The sequence below is a fragment of the Palaemon carinicauda genome, chromosome 8 (assembly GCF_036898095.1).
Source record: "Palaemon carinicauda isolate YSFRI2023 chromosome 8, ASM3689809v2, whole genome shotgun sequence".
Taxonomy (NCBI): Eukaryota; Metazoa; Arthropoda; class Malacostraca; order Decapoda; family Palaemonidae; genus Palaemon; species Palaemon carinicauda.
The window spans coordinates 12,873,958-12,901,494 of NC_090732.1; the positions used below are offsets into that span (position 1 = coordinate 12,873,958).

General features: G+C 38.4%; 1 protein-coding gene across 1 annotated transcript in view; it reads left to right on the top strand.

The window, feature by feature from the left end:
* The first annotated feature begins 1,915 nt into the window (after nucleotides 1-1,915).
* The window catches only part of LOC137644797 (dentin sialophosphoprotein-like), a 51,476-nt gene continuing 25,854 nt past the window's right edge, over nucleotides 1,916-27,537 (top strand). The window contains exons 1-6 of the mRNA XM_068377694.1: nucleotides 1,916-2,026; nucleotides 7,196-7,542; nucleotides 14,144-14,439; nucleotides 15,360-15,638; nucleotides 15,766-15,882; nucleotides 20,247-20,656. Of these exons, the coding sequence (XP_068233795.1) occupies nucleotides 7,205-7,542; nucleotides 14,144-14,439; nucleotides 15,360-15,638; nucleotides 15,766-15,882; nucleotides 20,247-20,656 (1,440 nt within the window). The 5' untranslated portion in view covers nucleotides 1,916-2,026; nucleotides 7,196-7,204. The remainder of the gene's footprint in view (nucleotides 2,027-7,195; nucleotides 7,543-14,143; nucleotides 14,440-15,359; nucleotides 15,639-15,765; nucleotides 15,883-20,246; nucleotides 20,657-27,537) is intronic.

Genomic DNA, 27,537 nt, shown 5'->3' on the forward strand with positions numbered 1-27,537 from the left:
TTTCAGCTTTTCCTCCCGGTAGTCAAATGAAAAAAAAAATGACTACAAACATCAAAATGAACACTATGTATCCACCTCTCTTTCCTCCAACTTAGATCATAAAGAAAACATGAACATTATCTCATCTTTTTTTATCTTGAGAAAAAATAATAGCTACACTCCGAGTCTCTTGTCCCCTGTTTTATTATTATTATTTTTTTTATTTTCTTTTATTTTTGCCTCCATATCTTCCTGTTCTTACGTTGTCTATTTCATTTGGCTTTTACAATTAGGACAGAGCCATGTCCTTTCCTTTACGTGTTCATCGCTGATACTAATATCTGTATTGACACTTTTTTGTGATAATGAACATCGCAAATGATCGCATTCTCTCTATTTTTTTACCCTTCCCTGGAGAGAGAGAGAGAGAGAGAGAGAGAGAGAGAGAGAGAGAGAGAGAGAGAGAGAGAGAGAGAGAGAGAGAGAGAGAGAGAGAGAGAGAGAGATTGGCACGTTTACCGCGCACCGTGTCGAACATGTTAGACTAAGCAGGGGAGAATATTTCATAATTATGTTTCTTTGACAACGGTTCCTCCCTCAAATTGAGATCTTTAGGCATGAATTTTAGATCATGCAATGGCAGGAGACGCATTTCAACATATAGCCACATGCACGATAAGAGTTTATCATCGTAATTATATGTAGCCTACTTGTATCAACACATCAATAAAATACCACTTATGTCTAAATGTGATGTAACAAGTCATTTGAATTATAGTAAATTTTGCTGGGATGACTGGGTAATTTTTTTTTTATACTATTAACATTGAGGCGTTGGCATGTTATATAGTAATGCAGTGTATAAAATCCAATGTTTTATGACTGTAATACGGTCATAACATATTGTTTTATGGGTAAAATGTCACTATTCTGACTTTTCCTGAATCTTAATGTCATCATTGTCGAAAACAGATGTTGTCAGTGAATACATAAAGTGTGTTTACGTGTTTGATTTATATCGGATGTTAAATATAATTTTATTTACTTCTGCCATTTAATTTTACTCTGATTTGTCTCTGGGATCTCATAAAACTACCAATCAAAAGTTGCAAGCTAAAGTGCATACAACGGACTTTCATAATGAATTAGAAATGTTGCAGAAAACTTAAAAAATAGTGAACAATATTGTGCTGAAGAAGAACATAGACAGTGACTACTACCAAGAGTCTTATAAAGTCATAACCTCACTAGGAAAGGCGATTGTGGTGACCCTGACAATTAACATCAATATCGGGAGGGGTTGAAGATGAAGGTCCCCCACATATCAATAGACAAGAAGGTCCACTGAATGGACGTGTTTTTATTGGAGTAAGGATTTGTTTAAGATTTTTTTTCTCTATTAGTATACAGAATAAAATATTTCATATAGTAAACAAATCACTCACGTTCGTAAATGCCACAAACAACTTGCGGTGACTGCAAGAAATCTATATGACGAAGCGTGAAGGTTACGAAATTAGGGTATCACTGGTATAGCGCTCCATTTTTTATAAAATTCAAAAGAATCCACTCTGTTCATTAATAAAAACAGATACTGTATTCTTTTTTCTCTCTCTTATGCTTCAAGCGTGATTATTTAACTAAAACATTGCATGTTTAAAATTGAGCGACGTTCTCATTAGCCTATTCAAGAAATTTATGTATAAAAATTAGAGCCGTTTGCTCAACTTAGCGATTAGAAAAATACGAGGTTTCATCGGTAAATTATACTTTGATAATATTTATAAACAAGAATATAACGTGAATGAGGTGTAATAATAAAAGAAAAGTAGATTTTGTATTCATTTAGAAATTTCCACAGTACGCATCCCATAGTGATTTTGTTTTATCGCAGTGCATGATGGGACATTCCAAGTTTTGTTTTGGTTACGAACCACAACATTTGAGTTTGACAGGTGAGTCAGGTGAGTGTACAGTGACAGGCGTCCGAGGTGTTCGGTCTTTTATTTCTCGTCTGCCTCGTCAATACCTTCTTTTTTCAGAAAAGGTAAAGTGGACACAGAGTTTTATATCAGTTTCATGGAAAGCAATAATACCTCATAAATGGGACATAATAATACCAATCTTACACTTTTCTTAACAACTTCAAGGCTGTCTGCATGAAAAAATAATGCAGACCTTGGTAACTACCGGGACTGGAAATTAGTTTCTGGATATTGGTGAATGATTTTAATTAAATATTAGTTGTTTACGTTATGTGTCAACTTGGAGATTGTAATATCGTGTTTCCTCTTAATTAGAACCTTTTAGATCAAAATACCAATAGTCCAGGACACTATTCTACATGCTACCAGAAATGTGGGATTTGTATTGTTGGGTCAATTTTCTCGGTATTATTATAGATTCTCAAGGTCACATAGACTGAACTAAATTCAGTTAGATGGCATACCTGGTCATTCCAGTATTTCATCTATGTGAGTAAATTAATTTTAAGCATAAAGTTTCGGCAAGTCGATAAATTAGCTTTTAGAGAGAGGGAGTGAGTGAGTGATGTAATATATTACTTCAGTTCAATCCTGTATTAGTTCCATATATTCATTATTATCATATCTTATAACTTCAACTGAGGTGTTTATGGTCGTCTGTTATCTGTGGCATTCACCTTCTGTATGAGTGCATGGGATCCTATTATCTGAAGGGTAAATATATGGTACTATAATTTCTAGTCAAATACATGATCCCTATATTTTTCCTACTCGCTGTCTTTTGGTTTTTGCATTTCTGACCATTGTTATTGGGGCAGAACACCCGTTTATGAGTTTTTTGACTCCCTTATATAAAAACAATAATAGGGAACCCCAGTAGGAAACTGGGACTTTTGGGTGGAGAAATGGCAAATATTAGTGATTTGCAGCAATAATGCTGGTCAGAAATGCATTATAAATGCAAGATTATTAGTTGGAAAAATATATGGTTCTTGTAAGTGGCATCAAAGTGCCATAATTTTAAAAGTATGACTGAAGTCGCATTTTGATAGGGAAACAAATACAAGAACACCACCTAACCTAAAGTTCCCTTCATAACCTAACCTAGAAGCCACATCCTTACCTACCAGACTGCAGTATTCTTACCTACATGCCTACTGTGGGGGCATGACAGCCCCCTTAGACTGCTGTATCCTTAACTTACCCTGAGACTTAGTCTCAACCCTGTGTTGGCTTCTTAAATGTCTTCTCTCCTGTCAAGGTAGCACTAAATCATAATATTTCGTAAAACTAGCTTCTTATCGTATTTCAGGTCAAGATACAGTAAACACTATTATTGAACAATTTCACTGCTCCTCTGTTCTGGCAAGCGATACATCCCGTAGGCCACTATTACCAGCATCATAAGTAGGCATATTTACAGTAATTCTTACCTTAAGTTTGCGAGGTCAAAGGGTGATGGTCCTCTGTAGATGGTGGGAATACTGGGACTGACCCTCTCATATATGGGTGATGGTATAATTAAAAAAAACTGTCTAATTTTTCCTAAAAAAAAGTTATGTAATTTCCCTCTGTGTCTTTTGAGACATCCGGACTGGACGGTGGTCATAATGGAATTAAAGAGAAAGAGAGTTGGGAATGGGTGTTGTAAAAGAACATGTAGGAACTTACACATAGGTACTTGTGAGCTTTTAATTGGTTATAAAAACAGCTGATAAATATATCATTTCAAAAACGCAGAAAGCTCCCCAAAGCGATTGAAACCAACTCAAGTGCAATAACCCGCCATCAGTCTCTCAAATGTAAACAATGAACTTAGTCTCTGAAGTAGACTTTTCGTTCTAATCGATTGATATGTAGGTTATTATGTCCACCCCCATTAATCATACAGAGAAAAATGCCAAAACAGCCTGTACTCATAGAAATTAAAGTATCGTATACTAACCCCTCGGAGATAAGGATAACGGTGCCTACTCTGTCTTAATATATACCTGTATGTATACACACACCATTTTATATATATATATACACACATAATTATGCATACACACACAAGAGAAGGATAAGCATTGCCTAGAGAACTTTAGCTAAACAAAATGAGATTATAAAATATAACATGCCACTTTCTCTAAAAAGAAAAGTATTTAATCAGATGGTGCTACCAGTATTAACTCATGCATCAGAAACTTGGAGCTTTACGAAAGCCTTAGAACATAAGCTAGTTACAACTCAAAGAGCTATAGAAAGAATAATGATGGGAATAACACTTAGACAGAAAAAGGCCAACGTGGATACGAGAGCAAACTAAAGTAGAGGATATGCTAACAACTTGTAAGAAGAAGAAGAAATGGACTTGAATAGGACATATAATGAGAATGACAAGTAATAGATGGAGATTAAAAATGACAGAATGGGGCCCTAGAGATTGCAAAAGAAGCATGGGAAGGAAGAGAAGACATTGGGTTGACAAGCCAAGAAGTTTTGAGGGTATATACTGGCATAGAAAGACCATAAATAGACAAAGAGTGGAAAGACAGACTTTTGTCTTGCAGTGGACTAGCAATTTTGTATATATATATATATATATATATATATATATATATATATATATATATATATATATATATATATATTTATATATATATATATTTGTATAATTATATATATATATATACTGTATATATATATATATATATATATATATATATATATATATATATATATATATATATATATATATATATATATATATACTGTATATATATATTTGTATATATATATATATATATATATATATATATATATATATATATATATATATATATATATATATATATATATATATATATATATATATATATATATGTATATATGTATGAAAATTCAAGTACTGTGTTTGTATCAAATACCTTGCCACTAAACTAGGAAGCACCAGGTGAAATTTTTGAACAACATGTTATTACATCTAACAGACCACTTTTACCTGTTTGTACCTAAGGGATATTATCCACAAGCCTTGGACCCCTCTCCTTGGGTCTTAAAGTGGCTGCTCAATAATTTTATAACACTATCAGCTCCCTCTCAGGAAAAATATGCATCTTGCCTAAGGCAACATGTTTGAGATAGGCTCGAGGAAAAGTAGAATGACTGGGTTTTCAACCTTTTTTTGTGTGTTCTTGTCTTGGGGGGATATAGCAGCCGCAACTATTACATACTAGTAATTTGTTGCAGTTTAGTTATGGGACAGAGCCCCTTTTTTGTAGACTAGGTTTGTAAAGAAGCAAGTACTCCATCCTCCTGGCCAGTGGGAGGATGAGTTAGTATCTTACCAAATATATATCTTGATCTGTCTGGTTTTATTCAAAGATATTATCTCCTTCTTAAGGATATATGTTTTCCATATCCTAGCACAGGAATCCTATTAAGCCAGTACTGGCCGATATCCTAATAGCTTCTACATCCCTATATGGAAATATTAGGAGGTTGTTGGACAGGACCATGAATGGTGACATGTTCAGGAAAGAAAAAGAACCTGTCAGTTGGGGTCTTGTGGACTTTGTCCCACTGCTGAGTGAGTCTCCGTATTTGAAAGGACAAATGCTCTCTCCATGCTTAGGAAGAAACAGAAAATCCTCTACATAGCAAACCTTTGAATTATATTTTTCACATCAGCTACCTCTCTTAGTCCTGGGCCTAATGACAACATGTTATGTCCAACAGACCACTTTTACTTGTTTGTACTTAAGGGACATTGCCTACAAGGGCTTGCGTCCTGAGGTGACTGCTCAGTAATTTTTTAACATCTCCCAGCTCCCTCACAGTAAAAGTATGCATCTTGTCTAAGGCAACATGTTTGACGTAGGCTCAAAGAAAAGTAGAACAACTTGGTCTTCAAGCTTTTTTCGTGTTCTCGTCTTGTGGGGTTATAGCAGCCGCAACCGTTACATAGTAGTCATTTGATGCTGTTGAGTTATGGAACAGACCCCCTTTCTTGTTGACTATTTTTGGCAAGAAGCAAGTCCTCATCCTCTTGGCCAATGGTAGGATGAGTCGGTATCTTATCAAACATAAATCTTGATCTGCCGGGCTTTATTCTAAGATATTATCTCCTTAAAGATATAGCTTTATCCCATGTCTAAGCACAGGCTTTCAATTAAGCCAGTACTGGCTGATACCCTAATAGCTTCTACATCCGTATTTGAAAATATTAGGAGGACTATGAATGATGACAGTTTGGGTTTTGTGGACTTCCTCCCACTGATGAGTGAGTCTCCCTAGTTAAAAGGACAAATGCTTTCTCTCTGCTTAGGAAGAAATGTAAAATTCTCTACATTACAAACCTTTGAATTACATTTCGCACCTCGTTTACCTCTCTCAGTCCTGGGCCTAAGGACGAATGTGGTTAGTCCATAAAAGGTTAGTGGGTTAGTCGTCGTCTTGCATAACCTGTCATTAACCAACCACTGTATTAATAATTTAATGGCCATTCCATCTCTGCAGAAGTCATAACACTATTAATTTAAAGGACTCAGGGTTTCACTTTCAAATTTGATTTTATTGATTTATCATATTTAGAAAGGAATTACATTGTGATAAGCTACCAGATTTTACAAAGTAGGTATACATATTGATATAGAATCTGGTTTTCTTTATTTTATTATTTCATTACTTTATTCTTCTTCATAATATAAAATTTAAGAGGCTTGCTTTTGCAGGGAAATGTACTGTATTGTAAATCTAAAGAAAGCTAACATTCGATAAAATTACAAAAGTTTTAATAAAGAAACCAGTCTTCTAATGCCACTTCCTGGATATTTGCATGAGGTTATTTATAAAATGGAGAATTGTTTCTCATGTATAAAGTAAGACTTTCTTTGAATTTTTTTTATTGGAATATGCAGCAGAATAAATGTGTTTAATTTTGGGGTTTGCTTGCAAGGTTACTTTTCCCCATTTTATTAAGGTTGTCTACTTAAGCATTTAACATATGAATATTTAATAGACTTGCACTTTAGAAATATTGTAACTAGCATTATTTTCATGAATCAGTTTTGCAGAGACAAAAGAATTATGACCATAGAATGGTATCTTTTGTGATCAGGCCAATCTGTACCGGTTTGAACACAAGTAGCAGAGCAGTAGTGCAAAAAAAAAAAAAAAAATTTACAGGACTCTATTTGCAAAATATTTTCTAGGAGTAATGACAAATGCCTAAATTTCTATGATTTCAGAAGTAGAGAATGAGGGACAGAGAAAAGGCATCAAAGCCTTCAAGATCTTCAACAAATGGTGCTGAGAAACCAAAAACAAAATCATCATCAAAGTCCCAGCCAACAAAATCTGGTCCACCTAAGTCCTCATCTTCTGGTGCCTCTAAAAGCTCCACATCTGGAACCAAGAAACCTACATCCTCAAGCTCTAAATCATCAACTGCAACAAAGTCACAGTCATCATCTTCTCGCACTCCAAAAACTGCTGCCTCCACCTCATCTTCCAAGTCTCGTTCGACAGTTGAATTAAAACCAGAAAAATTATCATCTAGATCAAAGCCAGACACCAGTGGCAGCAAGGATGAGAGGTACATTGTTCCTTTTTTTATTCTATCTTAGCATGTAAACTAAAAGGTGGTTAACCTTTTTTTGTCCAAGTTACTTGGCATAGGGTTAGATTTGAATAAGAGTGATGCTATCACATGTTACTTGAAATATATGATAATACAGTAGTATAAATCTTGGGAAAATTCATGATGGTAGTTAACAAATGTAGTACAATGTATTAATTATTGTACATTGAATTATACAGTAATGATATTTACACTGATAAAAAGAGGTAACTGATGCTTTACTTTAAATAGATAATTACCTTTACTTTACATTAGCCATTCCTGTCTGTTTTTTTTATACTGTATATCAATCACACTGAGGTAACTGTTAGCACTGAATACCATTGATTTTAGTTGTGCTTCAGTATTTTGAGAAATTCTGTTTACACTCCAGCTAGCTGGTCCATTTCTGTGTATGTCTTTAACATGCAGTATGATACATTAACTGTTGTTGTTCCTGTCGTCTTATTGGGGAGGCATGGAGGACGCAGGAAATGTTTCTATTAAGAGGGTTATACTTACTGTGACTTTGTAAAGTGGGATTCATGAACTTTGAATGCCATCGACCATACTCATGAGAACATTATCAAGTAGTATTATCTGTTGTAAACTCACAAACAGAACTTCGGAAAAATAACAAAAATAACTATATTAATGGTAAACCTTAATTGCAACATACCAAAATGTCTCTTGACAGCCTGCATATGTTTCTCAATGTCTTTAGCAGTTTGTTAATGTGCTCCTAGAATTACAATTCATTGAACATCATTATGCATGTACCAATTGTGTCTCTTGCTATTTTTTATGACCACCCAAGATGATCTGGATGATACAAAATCCCTCATTAAAAAATGTGCATAATTGTAACTAAAACATGGAGATCATTTGTTGTATATGTTAATTGGATTAGATCAAACCAAAGGCATTCTATCTTACCATATCAAGTGTCTCATACCACAGGGAACTTATACATGAAGATGTAAAGGTACTGATGACATCCAATAAGCCAATAGTGATGAAGGTCCAATGATGAGATAGACAAAATGCTAGTATAAGTAACAAATTCAGAAATGCTTATTACGTTGCTCTCTACGACCGCTACAAATAAGGTAGATAAGACCTGCATTATCACCCTTACAGCAAGTTATGGGTATTCTGAGATTTTTGGCATCTTTACAGCAAATCAAAGATTTGTAATTTCTAAGCTTCATAATAACTTCAATAGTGCATAGAAAACCAATAAAATCGTGTGCCAATTGCCAAGGGGGGAAAGTGTTTAGCAAGAATTTTGTAAACATCGCTAAAGAGGAAGGATATCTTGCCAAATAGATATTCCATGTAACTGAGATTGGAGGAGGATGTCAGTCTTGAACACATTTGAATATAGGCTCAAGATGCAACTTGAAGACAATGCAGTGATGCATAAAGATTAAGCTTTTACCTATATAGCATTTAGGAATTGCTTACTGTATAAATGAACAATTACTCAAATGCTATCTATCCTCAAAAAAAGTACCTTTCTGTCTTCATGTGAGATACTTGATAAGGTAGATTGGAATGACTTATGTTTGATGTAATTCCATTAGCCTCTCTGCCTACATCATGATAACATATAATTTCCTAGTTAAGATTATGTAAATTCTTAAAGGAAGCAATATATGAAGAATTCTTTATTCTCCTGGTCATCTTAGCTATTAATGGAAAAAAAGCAAGTCATGTGCAATATGATAACTGCAATGAATTGCATGAGGCTGGGAGCATATTAGTAACACTTGATGGACTGTTGCTTTTGAACTACTAAGCAGTTCCGATCTTCGTGCAGCATGGTTCCAACTTTTTTGAGTTACTGTACTTATAGTCTTCTGTTTAGTAGTTTTATTCCAGCTATGGCCAAGTGTGAAATGAATTTCCTAACTGGGTAGTTGAATCAGTAGAACTTTTAAAAGTTCAAAGTTGCAGCAAACGTTTCTATCTTTAACAGGCTGACATAAGTCTTTTTTTATAGTTATATATGAATTATCTGTTTTAATGTTATTAATGTTTTCTTAAAAAATTTTATTTTAATTTTTCATTACTACTTATATCGTTTATTTTTATTTCCTTGTTTCCTTTCCTCACTGGGCTATATTTCCCTTTTGGAGCCCTTGAGCTTATAGCATCTTGCTTTTCCATCTAGGGTTGTAGCTTGGCTAGTAATAATGATAATAATAATAGAACAAACTTAAAGACTGTGATAGCTACTGGCAGTCCTAAGATTTGTTTGCGCTCTAAATGTTCTGTGAAAAGGCTTCTCCTAGAAGATAAGATTGCATGCCATTTATGTTTCATGTCTTTGTCAATAATGGGATTTAAAGCTATATTTGTATTGTCTGGGGTATCCAGAGAAGCTTGTGATAGATTACTGTATGTAGAATGTCTTTTTAAAAGGGTTTGTGGTGGAGACAAATAAACATAAAAGAAAAGATAGTAAATAAGGGAAAAGTTCTGATCAGACAAGGCTAGTTAAATTTATGGATAGAGTAGAGTCAGTAGAAAGTACAGTATTGTTCAAACTGGGATTGAACAGACAGGTATTAGGAATGAAATTAAGATTGTTAAACAGTCTTTAGGGAGCTTTTTTGCTCTTTTATGAAGTCAGTTGTCCCTAATCTCTAAAAGGTGATAATGAAGCTACTTTAATTGATATCCATGGTCTAACTATTTCTACATTAAACTCAAGGCTAGCATCTGCTGATGTTTTGCCATCAGTTGATCGTAATGATGTTTTTTAGCCCATATAGAATAGAATTGAATCCTTATTCACAAGCTTTGATCTCTCAATTTGGTTCAGTATCTTTTATTCTGTACACAAATGGATTCCAAGCTAGAAGAATGGTACAGGAATTTTTATCTATTTTCCACTCCTACTTCTAGACCAAGTGTAAGTAATCTACTTTTGTGTCAATGTAGACGATGAAGCATATCATATGATGCCTCTGTTTCACAGGAGTACAGCACTGTAATAAATATTCCAAAAACGTTATTGGAACAGGCAAACTAAAGGTCTCGTCCTAATGTGTCTGGGTTGGCTCATGTGACTATTAAATTTAGGGATAGCTGCAAGTAGTTTTAAGGTTATTTCTAAGGGCACCTGCTGGCCTGGCTCCTTTTGTGGGATGAATGATAATATCATTACTGGCATAGTACCTCCAAGGAAGAAGGCGTTAAATTGAGATTTAATTAACGATTGTGAAACATGCTTGAATAAATTTACTTATCTTATCCTTTCCGAGGATGAGCTTTCACAAAATCAAGAAGGGGAATAGGGCAGAAATACAGTAACTTGAGAGGAAAGTAATGAAGCAGAGGACAAATATCCTCATGTGCCTAAGTGATTGAAGATATTTTTCCAGAGGAAATTATATTCTGCCTATTCTCAGATATTAGCTCATTTCTTAGTTTGACCCAGACTGATTATAGGCCTCAATTTTAAAGTTAATTTGCAAGGTCTTGTTTACTTTCAAGTTGCATTAAAGTCCAAGAAGATTGTCCATTTATAAGACAGAACAGTTATCTATTCTAACCATGTCGACAGAACAATCTACAGTAATTTGTCAGAACTGTTAGTAAATACTAAGAGGAATCTATTAAATACAGGATATACAGGTTGGCTAACAAAAGGATGTTACCCGTCGGTGAAAATGTTGGCAATTCAGTGGAAATCCTCCCTTTTTGCTGATAATGTATTAGGAGTTACACAGTATCTTCTCTTATAAAAGAAAAGTATGTAGGCCATCCTGATCCCAACACAATTCTTGACGTGTTGAATTGTTAGGCTCAAACCATTACCGATGTATCTGAAAAGCAACAGGATTATTTACTAGTTTTTCGGTGAAATGTAGGGAGCAACTGTGTTCTTTGATCGCGGCTCTTTCAAGTTTGCAGAAACACACCCTGATCTCGTATTTTAGATCTGGACAGAATTGTGTGTTGTGAAACAAATTTCTAACAGATCATAATATTTAAGGTCAGTCACTTACAGACCTTCCATTACTTCTGTTTAAATTGCATGCCCTTGTTCACAAATGTACAATAGTACCCTGGTTTATGTCAGTTCACCATACGCCAGTTCCAAATTTACATCGGTCATCCTTAGATGTTAAATGGAATAAGATCTGTGTTACTCTGTTTTATGTGATCTTACTTTAATATCTGCGTTGAACAATTATGATGAAAAATTACAGAAAAGAAATTCTTTTTATGAAATTATTAAATACAATACAGTAGATTACATGTATATACATTCATTATGAAAATGCTTTAGTAGCAATATATTGCTGTGTCATCTTTAAATTCTTTTGGTAATCTTAGATTTAGCGAACAGTAAATTTATTGATAACACAGTTCCGGCCGAAGTTAGCACAGCTTCTCCCTTTCTGAAGCAAATCAAGTAGTTTTATTTTCTCAGCTATAGTAAGCATCTTTCTCTAATGTTTGGGTTCACTGCCAGAAACCTTAGAAGGTGCAGAACGTTTACTTGGCATCAAAGGGCTTAAAAGCCATTCACAATTTTAGCCAAAATTGCAAAAATACACTACACAACACAGATGCAGTTGCAGAGCAATATCACATAGTTATGAATAGAATCAAATTGAACCGTTTACTTGGCATCAAAGGGCTTAAAAGCCATTCACAATTTTAGCCAAAATTGCAAAAATACACTACACAACACAGATGCAGTTGCAGAGCAATATCACATAGTTATGAATAGAATCAAATTGAACCGTTGGTCTGACAGCCAATAAGGCGGCCAGGATACTGATCAGCTTGTTCTGATTGGTTGTGTTCCTCTACTCTTCAATAGCGTGTCTTGTACAAAATCATCTGGGTAATCTAGGCTACTCTCCTCATGCTTCCCAAGTTTCACTTTCCATATGGATGTTCGATTCTTTGTGTGGCCTACGGCACACTGCATTTCTTCTTTCGAACAAACTAAAGAAACCGTATACATTGCGTACTTGGTACCAAACTGAATTTCTGTACAGTATTCTTATTTATTACTATAATTTGATTTATTAATTTTTAGACCCAAATACAGTATAACAATTTAACAAAACCCATGAAAAATATTAAACTTATCTTCCCTTAGAAGCTTGCGATATAAAGAGGAGTCCGCTATATAGATTTACTTATACTGTACAGTATATATATATATATATATATATATATATATATATATATATATATATATATATATATATATATATATATATATATATATATATATATATATATATATATTTAGATATAAATGCAAATGGGTAACAAAGAGTCTTTTCCCCACACTCCTTACAAGGGGGTGTGTGACATAACCAGACATACATTGTGATTCAGGTGAATACATCTCACATTATGCCAGGTCTACAACGGAGATGTTCAGCTCAGAACAACCGTTGAAGCTAGGGCCGTGAACCTCCTTCTATTTCTATGCCACTGGTATGATTGGTGGTAGGATCCTTAACTCTTTCGGCATCCCAGATGCACAAGTTCTGAGTATCCTGGGTTAAGTTTTGCAGCCAGTTGGAAAGAGGACATCCTCTCACCTAAGAATTAGTCTCCTAGTAAGTCCCAGCGGCTATCATAATGTTTTGTCAGTAAGCCAGCGCAGGGAGGGGTAGGCGGTTACCTACCAGTTACCGACAAGTAACCTCCACCTGGTTTTTGACACCGTGATAATTTTTTCATTCTTGTATTCCAACTTTGCTGTAATTTTCCTTTTTAAGGGACTCAGGTTTGTATAGTTATGAAAAAATACAAATTACCTCCTAATTTGTCATATTCAATGGGAATGGGGTAAACCATGGTATAACAAATACTCGATGAAAACCATGGAAAAATAAAAGTTTGTTGAACCATTAAAACAAAGTATGATATGGTATTAAAAACACTAGTATTAAGCAGGTCCAGCATCCAAATAAATTCCAAAACATTGCCTCTAAATTGCTTTTTTCATTTTGTGACTCCGTTCCGGTAGGGCCTGTTGCTTCCTCCGGTCACCTTGGTGATCGATGAGGCAGCAGCAGTAGGGGATTCAGCATATGAAACTTCATTTGTGGTGGATTATAGGGGAGGGTGGGCTCTGGTACCCTAGCAGTACCATCCAAACTCGGCTGAATCCCTTGTCAGGCTGGGAGGAGAGAAGAGAAGAAAGGTCCCCTTTAGTTCCTTTTTCAGATGTTGCTACTCCCCAAAATTATGGGAAGTGCCTTGGCAAATAGATAGAATAGTAGAATAGATAGATAATTTCTCATGCATTTCTAATTGTATAAAAAGTATTTGTACGTAATGTTCACTTTTTGCTCCTTAGTAGCCTTTAGAAATCTGTTTAACCCAGGAAGTACTAATATTGTCATGTCTTAATGTTCTCTTTGGCACTGACTTTTTATGAGTTTTCAGCTTCTTTTTTTTCACATAACTAGTTGAAGTTTCAAAACTTGTATGCTGTGACTTGAAGTATTTCTTTATTATTGATTTTGCATCTTGCAGCTTCCCAAATACATTAGTGTGTATTTTTTCATCATACTATATTTACTACCAGATCAAAGCGTGCGAGTGATAAGAAATCCAGTGAAGCACAAGGGTCTCCAGAATCTAATAAGAATGACAGAGCATCCACCAAAAAAGATAAGGGGCCAAGTCGTAGCAGTAGAGAGCCTAGTAGAGGGGACAGAAGCTCCAGCAGAAAAACAGAAAAGGATTCATCCACTAGCCGCAGCAACAAGCCATCAAGTCGTAGTAAAGGGGGGTCTGAGAGGAATCCTTCGAGGGAAGACAAGTCATCGAAAAGCCAAGGAAGAAGCAAGGACCGCAGCAGACCGCTTGAAAGTAAAAAAAGTATGGACAATTTTTTTGTTAACTGATCTATGCTTTAAAGGAGTAAAATGAGTTCCCAACTATTGCCCTCATGTTTCTAGAGATAGGCTTCATGTTCTTTTAAAAATGCATCATAATTATTGCTTGCTTGGTATGAATGGTAGAATTTGGAAATTGTATGCTATAAGACTAATATTCATAGTGGTTAGGTAACACACACCAGGAAATGTTGAAAATCTGTGAATAATTGCTGCCCCCATTAATGCCACTCCCAGGGTGTGTATTTCTTTTTATAACTTTAAAAAACTTGAGAGGAAAAACATAAAAATACTATTCTTAGTTACATGATATCAAATGTAGGAAAGCACTCAGTTATATAACACAGAGTACAGAACAGTGCCTGATAGAAGAGACAAAAAGATTTTATGCAAGGGCTTGGAGATTCATTTACATAAGTCTCAACTTACTCTCCCCTGTTATTTAAGTGTGTGCGCTGTGTTATATTTGGACTTATGTAAACTCGATACTACCATGTCCTTTCAGTTAAGGGCCATTTACAATGAAAGTGAATGCTCCCTAACTGAAAAGACTTAAAAGCATCGAGTTGTAGAACAAATACAGTACAGCATATTTATATATAACAGGGGAAAGTAACTTGGGACTGATACTGTTATGCATTGTGGAATAATGGCCTTTTGTAATTTCTATAAAGGCAATTTTCTGTATTTGAAGCTTATGTAATTGTGAGTCCTCTCTTGAATTTTATGTCGTGTAATTTGGAATCCAGAAATGCATAAAATCTTACTTGATTTAGTTTCTGCCCCTTCCTAGGAATAATCAAATTCACAAATGTCAAACCTGTGACGGTTAGGGGTTGAGTTTACTGTAGTTTAAATTGTATTTTGCCTGTTAATGATGAAAAATATTTATCTGGTTTCCAGGTGATAGTACCTCGTCTGACCGACGTGAGGCAAGTAAGGAAAAACCATCAACTAAGAGTAGTAAAGACTCAAGTAAATCAAAATCAGTTGACAAATCTGATACAAAAAAGTCGTCCCGAAGTGATAGTGAAAAAGTTAAAGATAAAAGCAAGTCATCCAAGGGAGAAATTAAAGAGAAATCAAATGAAGAAAGCTCTAGCCGGAAAAGTTCACGGTCTAGAGGTAAATCTGCCAAGCGCAGTTCATCTCGAAAAGAAGAGTCTTTGATAGAAGATAGAGGTAAGATTGATATCTGTGGCTGTCATGTTTCTTTTGATTTTTATGAGAAAATATCGAAGTGCTAGAATACAAGTGCCATTTTATGATTAGGATACAAGGATAACTCTCATGCTATTTGCTATTTCAGACTCGGGTGTTGAGGGTCTAGGTATTCAAGGATCGATTATTAGACAAAGTCCCAAAGGACAGCAAGAGGTTGAGGCTGTGGAACAGAACCAGAATAGTCTTGAAACTATGGAATCAGGTAGTGTAATTGGTTTTATTGTCTTTCATAATTAGTGGAAGAATTACCCTGTCTCTTGAGTGCTTAATTATGTGTTATAAGGTTATAATTGTATTTTTTTCATAGAATAAAGGGATTCTAACAGAGGAAAAACCTATTTTTTTAGGAGATGCTCTGTGGTCTCCAAAGGCTAGTACGGGGAATATAATACGATATAAATACCAAAGAAATATTGTTTCCTTTGCTCTAGGGCCAGTGTACTTTTATCAACGTACAAAGCATAGACTCAGTGTGTATAAGAGAGACTTTTGAGTTCAGGTGCTCTTGAACTCAGCACAGCACCTCCAATACTGAGTAACACACTGCTATGGGTGACATCATTACATCATCATTGCATAGCTGAAATAACCAACACTACAGCTGGGGACATTTTACCTGTGCATCAACTTGCACCCAGCTGCCTTCTATTATTTCCAAGTGAGAAGCCATTGTCTTAATCCTGTGCACAAGGCTAGGGAGAATCCTGGAGACCAGGCAGAACTTCCACAAAAGTAGATTTTTCCTGTGTCAAACCCCATTTTGGGGGTTAATGTGGCATTTGGTCTCCTAGTATTAATACCAGAGCATTAACCTGTTAAGTATCACCTACATATTGTTAAGTTTATTGCAATTTACTCAGTACTGCCTTCAACGTGATATTACATTTATGACTAAATGCACGTGTCAAGTTATCATCCCAATCTTAGTACGTTTACTCTTATAAAAAGTTTAGGAACACCATTTGGCAACACTCAGCACACGTAAGTTGTAAATGGAATGTAATAAGTGGCCTGGCAATGTTTTTAGTCAGGTGCTTGACAATATAAGGCTTACATTTTATTTTCTGTATGCTTCAAGCATTTTTCATAATAATTCAAATTATTTATTTATTTTTTTTTTTATACAATGGGCTCTCTAAAGAGGAAGCATATTTCTTCAGGAGAAATTGAATAATTACTAGAAGCCTGAGATATTGATAACTCTCTGGATGAGGAGAGCTTTAGTACTGAATCCTCCGGTGATAAAGATATTGAAAGAGCTAATTTATTTTATGATACCTAGTGATGATAACTTTTCATTGCCGCGTGAATGGACAACAAGAGAGAGAGAGAGAGAGATCCTTTTGCTTTTGTTGCTGATCCTTGTGGGAAATTTATGGTAGATAAAAAAAAAACTCTTAAGAATACTGTACTTTGATGATGAATAGTGTAATGATGCAAAAGCAACAGTGTCATGGGGGGGACACGCTTAACTGGGTAATTGAGTAGACTCGTTCACCATTGAGGACAACTACACATATTTGTATAGATAAGGAGAAAACCTAGCAAGTCTACTCTCATCTCATAAGGGATGACTCCAAGGAACAGTGGATGCTTGTCATCACATTTCCGCTGAAGGACGTGACCGAATTGGTCCCTTTTTCCGAGTTACCCTTGGAGGGGGCCCAAAGAAGCCAAGTACCACACATGAATGTTATAATGTTTGGATTTGTTTCAGGTTGTGCATAATGAACCCCCTAGGCCCAGACTACTCTGTAAAGCTCTGAATATCTTTAAATTGCATACTGTATTAGCAAAAAAAACTTTACGTAAAAAGCAATATTTCTCAAATCATCTGTTTTATGGATGGAGACAGGATCAGCTTTTTTTAATTATAAAGGTTATTGGAATATGGATAGCCCCTGTTGAAAAGATCTTGAGGACATGGATCTCTTGAGAGTATAGTTATAGGGTAAACACAGTATGGACATTACTATTTCCTGACTCTAAGAGTCGGAGTATAAATCTGATGCCTTCTCTGAAGAGGCTTTTCTATTTTGTCTAAAAATAGGAGGCCTGGGTCAGGATTAGAAGACCTAGAATATGGGGATGAACTTCTGTTCTTTCCAAAAGGCTGCAATTTCACCGACTATTGCTCCTGAGGCTAAAGAGGTAAAAAATCTGGATTTTTGCAATAGTTCATTAAGAGAGATTGGGGAATTAACTTAGACAGAGACCAAGATACAGCAGTTATTGGTGGATAGCCCATGCAAAGCAAAAGACTGGTTGATCTTAAGAAACATGTATAAGTCTACATCCACGTTGAGAGGTTCTGTTTATGCTGTTTTATGACCAGATAGTTGATAGCTGGTGCTTCCTATCCTCAAAGAGGTGGACCAAAAAGAAAGCCAATAAGTCTGGGGTATCTTTCAAAGTGCACCTATTCCTTAGAGAGGCCATCCAAGCTTTCCATTGGTGCACTATTGAAACCACCAGGCACTGGAGTGTTTTCTTTGCCTGGGCTCAAGATAATCAGAGTAGTGGTTAAACTTGAGACTGTCACAGAACTGGTTCTATGTTCTATCTGCTGTTAGAAAACCCTTAGTAGGATAAATTTCTTTGTCAGTTTCATTTCCAGCAATTCCATAGGATTGTTGTTATACTTCCACCCATGGAGGTTATCCAGTACATCAGATATAGAGGATTTTTAGTGGAAGTAGACAGAGCTATTGGATAACCTCTTCAACCTCTGCCAACAAAGTGGAACTAGTTCTTTAGTTGATAACAAATTTCCTTCTTTTTATGGGGTGTCACAAGAGCCTGCCAGTCTTGGCCATTAGGAACTACAAGTTTACCCTTACTCATATGTTTAAGCTTTATGGACTGAACAGTTTTTCAATAGAGGATAAGGGGCTGTGCCAGTATTTTGAGGGGGATGCACCACAAAAGTCATGCAGGCTTCCTAACTAGGGTGTCATTCTAGTTTTGAAGAACCTCACTAAGCATCCATATGAAAATATTAATTAGAACAGGTTTTTAAGTTTCATGATCTTTGGTAGTCACCTTTAATAAAATATGGAATTCGTTGGCATAGTGATTTTCAGCAGATTGTAGAAAAGACAGTCTTTGGGTAGCCTGGACAAGGACTGGACCATTCCACAGCATCCTTTGCTGTCTCAAAGAGTATCTCATTTTTCCAGCAAGGTTGATACATCTAGATATTTCATTCACTAGTCATTCCAGTAAGCAAGTTTCAGATAACAAAATCTTATTTTGGTAGAAGTTATTTTTAGTGCCTATAGCAATGTGATGGATGGTAAGACTTTACAATTTTAATTTCTTGTACACAAAATCTGAGCTCCCTCCATTGTCGTTTTTTAATCTAACTTGGATAACAACACATATTTAGACACTTATTTATTAGGGTTAATGTTTAAACACAGACTTCCCAGATTACTTGCTACCAAGTGCTTTCTCTTTCCCGGTCCATATGAAGGATTACTGGGCACATCCGCAAGCTTTTTGTTTTACATCACAGGGACTATTTCATGCCCACATGGCTAACTGTTCCTATCAGAGTTTTGGGTTCCTTTTTAATCTTCTTCCTATGGATTCCTATTGAGCTTGTAGGTTATAAACATAAATTTTTGGACATTCAATAGCTAGAACCTTCCTTCTAAATAGCAATTAATGGGAGATACTAGGGTTGATTTTTTGATAAAATAAAGCCGTTTCATGAGGCACAATTTTATCCCACACAAATTCATCTCATAAACTTCCTCCAGTCTTTGTGCAGAAGAGATACTGTACTAAAAAATGAGACAGTTGACTACTGTGAACTATTAGATCTAGGTGTCATGTGCACAGACTGTCTAGTTATATACATAACTGCATTACTCAGGACTTCAATACCATAAATTAGGGCTATATAAAGATGTGTTTGTATGAAAAAATCATATTCTCTGTGTTGTACCTCATTTTGTGTCTGGTCTTTTATTTTCATATACTTTCTTTCTACTGTGAGATCTAGGTGTCATGGACACAAACCTTTTAACATCCTTCCTCTGTCTGGTAAGATAGAGACTACTATTCATGAATTGAAGACTATAAATGAGGGCTTTATAAGGATGATAGGTTTGTATGAAAAATAATTTTGTCATACCTCATTTTCTGGTAGAGATGATATTGTCATAGGCTGCTGATTTTGAATGTGAGAACTGTCTTTTTTGTTCTGTAATTTGAAACATTTTTTTTGTCACTAGTTAAAATTCCTAGAATATTTCCCTAAAATATCATCAAAATTGATGTTTTATGTCAGTGATAGTATTTTGATTAAAAGGAAATCATGTCTCCTCATCACCTATGGTATTCATTTTATCAACTTTGTAAATAAAACTCTATTTCTGTTGTACAGTACAAAATACTCACTAAAATCTCAAGTTGTACCATAATTTATTGCTCGTTACTAAAAATGCTGGTGAATTATTTTAAAGTAAATTTTAAGCTTTGTTAGTGTAAAACTTGTTTAGGAATTATTAATAGAGTAAATTATTGTCTAAATATACTTACCTTTACAATGAAATTCAGGAATCTCAATGTCAACACCTCGAGATTTAAGCGGTGACGAGGCTGAAGTTGAAGAATCAATATCATCCAAGATGGTAGAGGTTGATGAGGTAGCAGAAGAGGGTCTTCAGGACGATGATGAAGCTATGATAGATGACAGTGCGTCTCAAGATCCTTTCATGGATGAATCATTCCCAGACGATTTACATTATCAGAACGCCTTGGGCGTACCTGCTTCCCTTGTTTCTCATAGTGATATACCTAGAGATAATGATGAAGAAAATACTAAGGATATTGAAGAATCTATAGAGGAACAGACCGCTGACAATGATGTGATGCCGAAGGAAAATGGTATTAAGGAACCTGAAGTTGAGGAACCTAATGTTGAAGAACCTGGTATTGAAGAAGACTATTATGAAGAGGAATTTGAGGTAGACTTTTCTGCTTTTATTAACTTACCATAATTTATTATCATTATTATTATTATAATTATTATTATTATTATTATTATTATTATTATTATAATACAATTTTACTAAAGAATAATAATTATATTAATAATGCAATAATAATAACTATTATTAAAATAATTATTATTTTGATGACTACAGTTTCACCTTTTAGTCACATTCCTAATGATTTTGATGTGCAAGCCTTTCAATCCTATACTAAAGTTTTTCAATATTAATCTTACCCGTTGATCATGTAGCTGCAGCTCTGCTGCCCGACAGAAAAAACCTACGGGCGGAATACGCCAGCGATCGCTATACAGGTGGGGGTGTACATCAACAGCGCCATCTGTCTAGTAGGTACTCAAGTACTTCTTGTCAACAAAGAATCAATTTTCTCTCTGTCGTGCCACCGGCAAGACCTACTTGATACGCTGTTGTTTCTGGAGTTGATTTTCACGCTATTTGGTGAAGTATTCTCTCTAGTTATTAGCTTTCGCTGTACAGAAGTTATCATCAATACTTTATCACTTTCATTGATTAGATTTTGGATTATTTGTTGACGACTTGGATAGATTTTGGATTTCCTCCTTTGACTAATTCAAGATGTCTGACCCTACTCAAGTCCCCAAGTACAGGCAGTGTAGCGCTAGGGACTGTTCTAGGCGTCTTCCGAAGGCCTCTATAGATCCTCACACCGTTTGTTCCAATTGTAGGGGTAAAGCCTGTCAATTGGAAGATCGATGTGAGGAATGCGCTGGGCTTTCGGAATTCGATTTTCAAGAATTCCTTAAGAATGCACGTAGGCTAGAGAAGGATAGGATCAGGAGGAGTTCGTCTCGCTCTATTGATTTTTCCTCTCCCCATGCCCCACAACCTATTCCTTCCCCTGTAGTGGTTACACCCGACCCTTCTACTAGCTCTCATCAACCTTCGATGGCGGATATGATGCGTGCCATTCAGGCTCTTGGTGACAGAGTTGAGTCATTAGCGAATGACCGCAATCAACTCTTGGCTGACGTCAAAGAGTTGAAGGAGAAAAGTGCAGTGGGAAGTGTAGTGAGTGTCAGTGCAGTGAAAAGTGTCAGTGTTACGCATGAGGGTGCGTCTGTTCGTGCCTGTCGTCCTCCCAGTCCGGGACCTCTTGCAAGCTCCCAAGCCCAGGGGAGAAGCAATGTCGTACGACCAAAGGGTTCGACAGGCCTTGATCAGCGTACAGACGTACCCTCCGTGGTTGAGGACGTATCTTGCAGAGATCGTCCCACCCACAAACAGACGAGTGAGCCCATTCATTCCTCGTCTGCGGAAGAGGTTTCTCGACAGAAACGCTGGACCAAGGTCTCACGACCTCTCAAGCGCAAGGTCCCTTCCGAGCGAGTCCAACGGCCCAGGTGTAGCCACTGGGTCAGTTCGGACTCGCCGCAGTCTTCCAAAGACTGCACACCTCCCAAGAGAGGTAGAGTGGTTCCGCAGCAGGCAATCACTCCGTCTGTTGCCGCACCAACCGCTGTAGACCCTAAGTAGTCTTTGCTGCAGTCTATGCAGACTCAGCTAGCTTCCTTCATGCAGGAGTATCGTGCTGAGAAGGTTGACACTGCACCCGTTAACCTACAACCTGCCACGGTTGTGCGCTCAGCTGACACTGCGGCTGCCTGCTCCCACACTCCGGCTGTGAGAGCTCCACCACCGATGCACAGTCGACCCTGCCAGACGCATGTTGACGTTAGCCGACGTGCGGCACCCTCCGTTGACATGCGTGAGCTACCGCATCAGCAGGAAGGTGGAGTCAAGCTGCCGTGTTTTGACGCGATGCGTCAGTCTCCGCAACCCACGGCAGTCCCCACCACGCACCACCACTCCGCTTTGGTTGTTGCCAGCTCTCAGACTGACCAACAGCGGCATGACGTTGGATCCAGTGCAGCTACGCATGCACCCGTGCTGCCGGATTCAGCTGTTCAGCTTTCTTCTCCTCCTTTGCCGCTTCCTCCTCAGCAATCTCTGATGACGACAAAGCTGCGCATTTGGACGATCAACACTCCGACATAGATGAACCCAAGACTACGCCTCCCTCCTTAGACTTTAGGAAAGTCCTTGCCCTGTTTAAGGAGTTGTATCCGGACCAGTTTGTGTCTGCAGCTCCACGCTCACCTCCCTCTGAGTTCGCTTTAGGCATGCAGTCAGCAGCTCCGGCCTTTACGAAGCTCGTACTCGCTCGCTCATCCAAGAGAGCTTTAAGGGTACTGGGAGAGTGGTTGCAGGCCAAGAAGCAACTTGGGAAGACATCCTTCATGTTTCCCCCGACCAAGCTTGCTTCCAAATCTAGCGTCTGGTATGCCACGGGAGAAGTTCTCGGCTTGGGAGTTCCTGCCTCTGCCCAGGGCGACTTCTCAAGTCTGGTAGACTCTCCCCGCAGACTGGCTATGAGACGCTCCAAGATTTGCTGGACCTTTCCGGACATGGACCATCTTTTGAAGGGAGTTTTCCGTGCGTTCGAGATCTTTAACTTCCTGGACTGGTGTTTGGGAGCCTTGAGCAGGAAGACTTCCCCTTCGGATAAGGACTCTGCCATGCTCATCATGTCCTGCATGGACAAAGCCATACGGGATGGGTCTGGCGAGCTTGCGGCTTCTTTCGTGTCTGGAGTTATCAAGAAGCGGGATCACCTTTGCTCCTTCTTGTCGGCAGGAGTCACCCCATGTCAGAGGTCAGAACTGATGTTTGCTCCGCTATCGAAGTGTCTCTTTCCTGAAGAGCTGATCAAGGGGATTGCTGCCTCGTTGATCCAGAAAGACACTCATGACCTGGTGGCGTCATCCGCACGTAAAGTCACAGCTTTACCTTCCGTGCCTAGACCTAGGATGGACACACCAGCGTCTAGGTTCATTCCGCCCTTTCGTGGCAGAACCTCCAGCAGAGGAGGTACTCGTGCCGTTAGTCAACGTGGCAACAAGAAGAAGGGTTCCAAGTCCTCAAAAGGCAGAGTCTGACTGCCACCTTCTTCAGACAGCAGTGGGAGCCAGGCTCAAGAACTACTGGCAGGCCTGGGAGAACAGGGGTGCAGACGCACAGTCTGTGAAGTTACTCAGAGAGGGGTACAGGATTCCATTCTTGCGCAAACCCCCTCTAGCAACAACTCCCATCGACCTCTCTCCCAGGTACAGAGAGGAGGACAAGAGGCTAGCTTTACAGCAAGAGGTGTCTCTCTTGCTACAAAAGGGAGCGGTAGTCATAGTCCGGGACCATCAATCCCCGGGCTTCTACAACCGTCTCCTCTTAGTGGCGAAGAAGACAGGAGGGTGGAGACCGGTGCTAGACGTCAGTGCTCTGAATGTCTTTGTCACCAAGCAGACGTTCACCATGGAGACGACGAAGTCGGTGCTAGCATCGGTCAGGAAGGAAGACTGGATGGTCTCGTTAGACCTAAAGGACGCGTACTTTCACGTCCCCATCCACCCAGATTCCCAACCTTTTCTAAGGTTCGTTTTTGGGAAGGTGGTATACCAGTTCCAAGCCCTGTGCTTTGGCCTAAGCACGGCACCTCTAGTGTTTACCAAACTGATGAGGAATATTGCCAAATTCCTGCATTTAGCAGACATCAGAGCCTCCCTCTATTTGGACGACTGGCTTTTAAGAGCTGCGTCAAGTCGTCGCTGTCTGGAGAATCTCAAATGGACTCTGGATCTGACCAAGGAATTGGGTCTCCTGGTCAATATGGAAAAGTCCCAACTCGTCCCATCCCAAACTATAGTATATCTAGGTATGGAGATTCAGAGTCAAGCTTTTCGGGCTTTTCCGTCGGCCCCCAGAATCAGTCAAGCCCAAGAATGCATCCAGAGCATGCTGAAGAGGAACCGATGTTCAGTCAGACAGTGGATGAGTCTGATAGGGACGCTTTCATCGCTGGACCAGTTCATCGCGTTAGGGAGACTCCACCTCCGACCCCTTCAGTATCACCTAGCTGCTCACTGGAGAAAGGACATGACGCTAGAAGCGGTCTCAGTTCCTATCTCCGAGAAGATGAAGTCTGCACTAACTTGGTGGAAGAACAACATTCTGCTCAGGGAAGGTCTACCACTGGCTGTTCAGACCCCCGACCACCTTCTCTTCTCGGACGCATCGGACACGGGCTGGGGTGCGACACTGGACGGTCGGGAATGCTCGGGCACGTGGAATTCGGATCAAAGAGCACTGCACATCAACTGCAAGGAGCTACTGGCAGTTCATCTGGCCTTGAGAAGCTTCAAGTCCCTCCTTCTAGGCAAGGTGGTGGAAGTGAACTCCGACAACACCACAGCCTTGGCGTACATCTCCAAGCAAGGAGGGACTCATTCGATGACGTTGTTCGAGATCGCAAGGGACCTCCTCACCTGGTCAAGAGATCGAAAAATATCTCTAGTAACGAGGTTCATTCAAGGCGACATGAATGTCATGGCAGACCGCCTCAGCCGGAAGGGTCAGATCATCCCAACAGAATGGACCCTTCACAAGAATGTTTGCAACAGACTATGGGCCTTGTGGGGTCAGCCCACCATAGATCTGTTCGCTACCTCGATGACCAAGAGGCTCCCAATTTATTGATCACCGATTCCGGACCCAGCAGCAGTTCACATAGATGCCTTTCTTCTGGATTGGTCCCATCTAGACCTTTATGCGTTCCCCCCGTTCAAGATTGTCAACAAGGTACTGCAGAAGTTCGCCTCTCACGAAGGGACAAGGTTGACGTTGGTTGCTCCCCTCTGGCCCGCGAGAGAATGGTTCACCGAGGTACTGCAATGGCTAGTAGACGTTCCCAGGACTCTTCCTCTAAGAGTGGACCTTCTGCGTCAGCCGCATGTAAAGAAGGTACACCCAAGCCTCCACGCTCTTCGTCTGACTGCCTTCAGACTATCGAAAGACTCTCAAGAGCTAGAGGCTTTTCGAAGGAGGCAGCCAGAGCGATTGCCAGAGCAAGGAGGACATCCACTCTCAAGGTCTACCAGTCAAAATGGGAATTCTTCCGAAGCTGGTGCAAGGCGAATTCAGTATCCTCAACCAGTACCTCTGTAACTCAGATAGCTGACTTCCTTTTACACCTAAGGAAGGTAAGATCCCTTTCAGCTCCTACGATCAAAGGTTACAGAAGCATGTTGGCAGCAGTCTTCCGCCACAGAGGCTTAGATCTTTCCAACAACAAAGATCTACAGGACCTCCTTAAGTCTTTTGAGACCTCGAAGGAACGTCGGTTGGCCACACCAGGTTGGAACTTAGACGTGGTTTTAAGGTTCCTGATGTCAGCAAGGTTCGAACCGCTTCAATCAGCCTCTTTTAAAGATCTCACTTTGAAGACTCTTTTCCTCGTCTGCTTAGCAACAGCTAAAAGAGTCAGTGAGATACACGCCTTCAGCAGGAACATAGGATTTACATCTGAAACGGCTACATGTTCCTTACAGCTTGGTTTTTTAGCTAAAAACGAACTCCCTTCTCGTCCTTGGCCCAAATCGTTCGAGATTCCAAGTCTGTCCAGTTTGGTTGGAAACGAACAAGAGAGAGTACTTTGCCCAGTAAGAGCTCTTAAGTACTATTTAAGACGTACGAAGCCATTACGAGGACAATCAGAAGCTTTATGGTGCTCTATTAAGAAACCTGCTTTTCCGATGTCAAAGAACGCAGTTTCTTATTACATCAGACTTTTGATTAGAGAAGCTCATTCTCATCTGAATGAGGAAGACCATGCTTTGCTGAAGGTAAGGACACATGAAGTTAGAGCTGTCGCAACTTCAGTGGCCTTCAAACAAAACAGATCTCTGCAGAGTGTAATGGATGCAACCTATTGGAGAAGCAAGTCAGTGTTCGCATCATTTTACCTTAAAGATGTCCAGTCTCTTTACGAGAACTGCTACACCCTGGGACCATTCGTAGCAGCGAGTGCAGTAGTAGGTGAGGGCTCAACCACTACATTCCCATAATCCCATAACCTTTTTTAATCTTTCTCTTGAAATGCTTTTTATTGTTGTTTTTGGGTTGTACGGAAGGCTAAGAAGCCTTTCGCATCCTGGTTGATTTGGCGGGTGGTCAAATTCTTTTCTTGAGAAGCGCCTAGATTAGAGGTTGTGATGAGGTCCTTTAGTATGGGTTGCAGCCCTTCATACTTCAGCACCTAGGAGTCGCTCAGCATCCTAAGAGGATCGCGAGGCTCAGTAAGGAAGACGTACTTAAAAAGGCAGAGTAATTGTTCAAGTCGACTTCCTTACCAGGTACTTATTAATTTTATGTTTGTTATTTTGAATAACTTCTAAAATGAAATACGGAATACTTAGCTTCTAATGTTAACAGGTATGCTGGTCTCCACCCACCCCCCTGGGTGTGAATCAGCTACATGATCAACGGGTAAGATTAATATTGAAAAATGTTATTTTCCTTAGTAAAATAAATTTTTGAATATACTTACCCGTTGATCATGAATTAAAGGACCCACCCTTCCTCCCCATAGAGACCCAGTGGACCGAGGAGAAAATTGGTTCTTTGTTGACAAGAAGTACTTGAGTACCTACTAGACAGATGGCGCTGTTGATGTACACCCCCACCTGTATAGCGATCGCTGGCGTATTCCGCCCGTAGGTTTTTTCTGTCGGGCAGCAGAGCTGCAGCTACATGATCAACGGGTAAGTATATTCAAAAATTTATTTTACTAAGGAAAATAACATTTTAAAAAATTTTCTTAACACTTCTAATTTCTCCTCCAAAACTACTCTTACTACTTTTTTTTATTGGCTATTTTCATACATGAGAGTTTTTTATAATAACTTTTTTTTAATCAATTTTCTGTTCAATACAGTCTAGATATTACAAATTTTAAAAGTAATTTATATTTATTCCTGCACTAA